We start from the raw sequence: 6,752 nt of genomic DNA, 5'->3' as shown, positions 1-6,752 counted from the left end.
TAATCAAAATAACTGTAATATCTAAGCTTGTTTACTAGGATTGTTAAAAACAATGGACTAGAGGTGTCAGCTTGAAAGATAAAACTCTTCCAAACAAAGATTAGACTTTTAGGACGTAACATAGAAAATGGGACAATTATCCCCATTGATTGGGGCTTCAAAAAATTCATATTTATCCCACCATTTAATCATTATTCTCCTTGCTAGCCAGGATATTTTATCTATTGAAAATTCATTGAATTTTTAGATAGATTAATCAGAGATAACCACTTTTAGTGCGCTAGCTTCCCCTTTTAGTATCAGAGCCGGGTTGAAGAGGTCTATCCATCGAGTCTAGTGAAACCCAAGTCGCATAACAGAGAAAGAAAATTTAGTTGGTTTATCCAATTCCAACTAGATAAGGAAAGCTGAGACTTTCCTCCTTGGTTCCATGATTGGTTCTTCTCCAAGATGACCAGGTCGAATAACTATTCTAATAGACCAGAGTTACAAGAATCAGAAGATCAGGTCGGACGACTACTTAAAGACAGTCGACCAGGTCAGAACTAGATCAGACGACTACTCAAATAGACCAGGTTAGATGGCCACTCCAAGATGATCAGGTCAGTCAACTATTTTAAAATGACTGGATTGAAATCAATGGATAACCAGACGATCACTCTAAAATGACTAGGTTGGATAACTATTCTAAAATGACTGGATTAGAATTAATGGACGACCAGACGATTACTCCAAGATGACCGGGTCGAATAACTATTCTAAAATGGCAGAATTAGAATTGGATGGATATTGCAGAATTTTCTCTCTTCTTCTCTCTTTTAACTCACATATTTTCTGCTATAACAACAACTATACATTATGTTGCATACTTTCTTCCAAAATACTCAATAGAGTGGTATATAAACACATTCTATTCAAATAAAATAATTAAACTTATTTTGTCTTAGTCTCTCTATTTCGGTCAAATTTCCTTTTATAACATGGTATCAGAGCAATAACATTTTTTTTTTCTTTTTCTTTTCTTCTTCTTCTTCCTTCCAATTGTATTCCTGGCACACCAAAATATCATGTTTTTAAATCAGCCTCAAAACCAAACAATAGATTATCTCACCAATCCTCCAATTCCATACTTTTTACATACAAACGAAAATCCTGCTTTGATTCTTGTATCATCTGCTCTTTCACCATTCTTAGTGCAGCAATGAAAATGGCCTTACAATCCAAGAACAAGATAAAATTCATTAATGGATCTTTAACGATGCCAAAAGCCATAGATCAGATGTTTGCAGCATGGGAAGGTGTAATTCTATCTTTGATCACAAAATCTTTATCACAGTTAATTGCACAAAGTATTATTTGGATCGATGTTGCAGCAGATGCATGGAAAGACCTTTAAGATAGATTCTTGCCGAAAGATATATTCCGCATTTCTGATTTACAGGAAGAGGTTTATAGTCTCAAACATGCAGATTCATCTATTAAAAACTACTTCACCCATCTAAAAATCTTGTGGGATGAATTAATCAACTTCAAACCTATACCTCAATGCACATGTAATCCTTCATGCAGTTGTGGTGCAATTGCAATTGTGAGAACATACAGAAAACGATTATGTCATTAGATTTTTAAAGGGTCTCAATGATCAGTTCAATAATGTCAGGTCACAAATCATGATGATAGATCCATTGCCTTCAATAAAGAAAGTCTTTTCTCTTTTGGTACAACTAGAAAGACAATTGTTTCTTGGTGTAATCCCAAAATCTAAGGCATTGATTGCCAAATCTAACCAAGAAACATTTCAAAGATCTTGTCATAGACAAGGTACTCGTATACCTTCTTTTCAAGATAATAGAAGATACAATGCTCAGAATAACCCAAGATTTATACTTTTTGTGGCAAATCAAGACATACAAAGGGGACTTGCTATAGAAAATATGGCTTTCCACCTAGTTTTAAGTTTAGAAATAGCTCCAACAACGCTACTATCAATAACATCAAGACAACTGATTCATCTAGCATTGCTGCTCTCAATCAAGGCAACCCTGATTCCTCAAATCATCATTTCACTCAAGATTAATGCCAACGCTTACTTGCTTTGATTTAGCTAATAAGTCAGTCAACCAAATCTAAACAAGACATATATTCCATAAATTAAGTAAGCACATCTATATCCACAGATTCTCTTCATCTCATTATTTCTTGCTCCAATTCTCCAAGTAATTTTTCTTTTTTTTTTTTGTGTGTGTTATTTGCAAACTAATGTATGGATCTTAGACACCAGAGTTACTGTTCATGTCTGTTTTTCTCTTAGTCATTTCCTAACATACAAAAGAATCAAGCCTATACGTGTCAAATTACCAAATGTAATGTAGATACTGGAATTCAAGAGCATAAGGGTAAGACCTTTTTTGCTGTCATTCTTAGAGATAGCTCAGGACAACTTTGCGGTGGGTTGACAAGTTTTATGGAAGGTATTGTTTCTTCCTTGTTGGTTGAGGTTTTGTCTCTTAGGAAAGCTCTTAATTGGCTAAAAGACTATAAGGAATATAATGTAGATATTGAGATTGATACTAGGAGTGTGGTGGACGTGTTTAGATTTTATGAGGATGACTGGTTTCTGATTATAGGATTCTCTTTTCAAAAGGATCTAATTGAACTTTATCATGGATTCTGATACAAATTAATATGGCTGCTCACCTTATGGCGCGAGTAGCTATGCGTTATACTCATTTTGAGATGTGGGCTAGTATTTTAAGATTTATATGTAATTTTCTCTGGTTTGATGAAATTTTATATTTGTAATTTGTCTTTGTATTGTACTGGTGAAATATATTTTGCATCATATATGTAGGGTATATAACGGAAACAATCTTATTTAAAAAGGAAAAAAAAAAGCAATTTATTAATAATTTCTAAGAAGTGGTTGGATTATTTGGTTTAAACGGATAAAATCGATTTAATTCTATAATTAAGTTTAGTTTATATAATAAATGTTTGATTTGATTTAAAATTTTTAATTAAATTAATTTGATTTAATTTTAAAAATTAAAATTTCAATCAAATCAAATAGACTATATTAATATATTTACAGTATCTCAGTGGTAAGGTACTTTTAATTATATTAGGATAGAAGGTCAAGGCTTCTCTTCCTCCATTGCTGAAATTAAATACATAGTTTAAGAAAAAATTCATCGAGTGGTGCAGCCCTAGCAGTACCAACGCGACTTTAGGTGGCCTCCATCATCACAGTAGTCACAGCGATGCAACGACAAGTCCAACAATCATAACGGCGCAATAGAACAGATCCAATATGGCAACGACATTTTCCAACATGATTGAGTTGTGTTCATCTTTAATTTCATAGATGCTTGTTGAATGGTCACCTGTTTTTCATCATTACACCATCCCTCCTCGACTGGTTCAACAGTTCCAACACTTTCAAGCTTATGTTTTTTTTTTTTTTTTTTGATATTTTATTGGAGTAAAATAAAAGAGATAATCAAGACTGGTTCAACAGTATGAGTTTTAGGCTCAAGTGAGAGAGTTCTGTAGGGATTTGTATAATAATTATCATATTTAAAAGCTCAAAATTGTCCTCATTATTAGACTTGAAATGTGGCAACTATATATCCTTAATTACTTATAATTATTAAGAGATCCTTACAAAAATTGAATGCCCTTTAGTTATCTATTAGCCTTAGATTGAACAAAACCTGCCTGGTATGAAAATAGGTAGTATATACAGATATGTGAGGTTTTTAGATGTTATGAGCTAGTATTGATGTGTGTGCATAGCAGAGTGATGGATGAAAGTATGTACAGGAACCAATTGATCATGTCCCTGAAATAAGTATAGTTTTATCAGGCAGTATGGAGAAGTAGAGCAGCTCTATCCAGCCTCTCGAGAATACCGTTGGCCTTTCTCCTGGCTCTTGAAGTACCATTTTCAGCAAGTTTTGAAATTGTATGGTTGGCATTTTCTTCATCTCTTATCTCCCTACATGTAGTTCGATCATTTAGACAGATTGTGTATAGGATTGCTGCACAGTTCTCCTTGTTGCGTTCAGAAGGTCCCTCCCTGATAATGCTGAGCAAGCAACCCACAGCACCAAGCTCCTTCATATCCTCAACAGCCTTCTGATGGGTAGCAAGCATAGCAAGAATAGCAAGCAACTCATCGACAAGTATGCCATCCATTATCTTTTTCAGGATCACCCTCACTGCCCCTTCATGGACTGCTCTCCCTTTATTCTCGAGGATAATGCATAGGTTGAATATTGCCGATGCAGCATCCTTCATGGCTAATGTATGCCCTTCCTCTAAAAGATCAATCAGAGGTTTTAGAGCACCTGCTTTCCCAATAGAAATCTTGTTTGAATCAGGACCTGATAGGGTAAATAGAGCTGCTGCAGCATTACTTCTTGTTTCTATAGTTCCTGATTTCAGAGATTCAATAAGCAGAGGAATGGCAAGTGGATTTTCAGCAACTAGTTGCTTGTTATTATCATGAATAGAGAGGTTCAAAATTGTTGTAATCAAATCCTCTTGGAGATCAGCGTGAGAATCCACTCTGCCTAACGATAGTGGACAGAGTAATTTGGGAATGGCATCACTGGACTCACCAAAAAGGGCCCGAACTGATGGCATCGTTCTAGTTAGCAGGCGAAGCTCTCTTGCAGCTTCTTTTTGATCAGAAAGTGAAGAACACATCTTTTCAAGCAGTGAATTCAAGTGGTCTCCATCTGCATAAGCAACAAAATTGTCATCACTATACCCGAAAGGCTTGGGGAGCTCAAGTCCATGCTTCTTGCACCAGCGTGTAATTATTTCTCGCACCAAGTGATTAGGGGTAAGCACAGTATGGGAGAGGACTTGCTGAGTTCGAGGACATGTCTGGTGCCCAGTACTTAGCCATTGCAGGATAGATGGCCGATCATAAGTCTGCACATCAAGACACATTTGAGGAAGAACAAAAATGAATAACACACAATGAGTCTTCAAGTCATAGAAAAGAATGGAACCAGCTATCACATCGAAAGAATTCAAGCGTAAAGAATCATCAGGTGGACAGAAAAAGGGAACATAAATCTCAGTGCTCCATAATTGATGAAGACTAAATTCCTCATCCTAGTTTTGAAGGTCATTTATCACGTATAAATTGGCAAAACAAATTAGATTATCATCATTAAAGCGCCAGAATATTAGCACCCAAAATCAATGAGCATCAATTTCTTATCCTTATTTGTGAGGCTGCTATCTAAAATGTAGATTATTCGTCTGACTACAATACATCATCTCCAACATAGAAAACATTTGTGAAAGTGTCCAACATAAATATCCAGGCTATTTGAATATTCCAAGCAGGAATTTTCTTTCCTCCTAATCTCAAATTATGCTTAATTATCAACTGGATTCTTCACCTACGAAATTCTTTGCTTAAAGCCCCACTTTCTCAAGAATTCAGGTTTCTGAAATTGAATGTGAGTTCTTGATTCCTACTGCGGGTATTACATAAAAATGAAGAAATTCAATACAAACACAAAGAGCAAAAGAGTAACTAGGAGAGGGAAAGGGATTTAATAATTTTTCTAATATTTTAATAATTTTATTTTTATTTTTTCTAAAATATTAAGAATTTTAATATTTTAATTCAAGAACCTTGATTCTTGCAGAATTAAGCGAGGAAGAAGGTATGATAATAAACTCCAGTATCACAATAACCCAGAAATCAAATTATGAAGCAGAACCAGAATTCACGCGAGCAGAATTCTTAAAATCTATTTTAAATGCATGGCAAAACATTCAACAGAAGATCACATACCAAATTTGACGTAAAACCCTTGAACCGAAATCCCCCAATAAAGTGAAATTTATGCATGTAATTTCACAGGCAATCTTGGGGAAGGAACAAAGAAAATAAGTACACCCTCAAAAGAAACAAAAAGGAAACCAGAAATTAAACGGAAAGTTGAACAGCAAATGCGATCTCTAACCTGCCCAGTAGCCAAGACGACAGGGTCAGCCATTAGTTTTCTAGAAATGGGACATTTAAATTCATCAGGAAGAACCGTATCATCCACCAGCTTCAAAGAATCCGATGATTTCTCAAATTTCAGTTCCTTCAAAGCAGTCAATAACCTGATAGCCTCGTCAGTAATCTCCAGGCTAAAATCTTCCTCATCAAGAATTGCATTCACGAGCCTCTGCAGTTCCTTCTTCAACTCAGCTGAGTTTGGCACAGAAGTAGTGGGAACAGCTTCAAGAACGCCCCCAGTTTTCCCCATAAAAAGCCAAGAAGAAGAATTTGAGAACAAGAAACAAAAAATGAAAAGAAAAGAAAAGGATTAAAATGGCTACGAGCGTAAGAACAGAAATAGAAGATTATACGTGTGAATCGGCAGGTTTCTTCTTCTTGTATCTTTCTCGCAGTTTCTTTTTTGAATGACTTGTACTTCAACTTCGTCTATATTATAAAAATTACATAAAAAATATTTAATGTTTTAATATAAATTAATAAATTTTTAAAAATATTAATAATATTTTAATGCATTTTTTATTCTAAAAATTAGTTAGTAAATTGTTTTTTAAAGTTTCATCTAAAATTTGTTAATAGAATTTATTAATTTACAGTTAATTATAATATTTGAATTCATTGAAAAAAAAAAGAATATATGAATTCATGAAAATAAGAAAAAATATTTTTAAAATAATAAAATTAATTATTTTAAATTATTTTATTTTGCTTTTGAAGG

At 34.2% G+C, this 6,752-nt stretch overlaps 1 protein-coding gene across 1 annotated transcript; it reads right to left on the bottom strand.

Moving 5' to 3' along the window:
• Window positions 1-3,588: 3,588 nt before the first annotated feature.
• LOC110620089 (U-box domain-containing protein 9) lies at window positions 3,589-6,430 on the bottom strand. Its single transcript, XM_021763669.2, has 2 exons — window positions 5,994-6,430; window positions 3,589-4,941 (listed from the first exon to the last, which is right to left on the bottom strand). Exons 1-2 carry the CDS (start codon window positions 6,282-6,284, stop codon window positions 3,862-3,864), a joined length of 1,371 nt encoding a protein of 456 aa, XP_021619361.2. The 5' UTR covers window positions 6,285-6,430; the 3' UTR covers window positions 3,589-3,861.
• Between the last annotated feature and the right edge of the window lie 322 nt (window positions 6,431-6,752).

The sequence above is a fragment of the Manihot esculenta genome, chromosome 8, assembly GCF_001659605.2.
Source record: "Manihot esculenta cultivar AM560-2 chromosome 8, M.esculenta_v8, whole genome shotgun sequence".
In the NCBI taxonomy this organism is placed as follows: Eukaryota; Viridiplantae; Streptophyta; class Magnoliopsida; order Malpighiales; family Euphorbiaceae; genus Manihot; species Manihot esculenta.
Note: the sequence above shows the minus strand (reverse complement) of the source record. Positions and strands in the feature narration are given on the sequence as shown.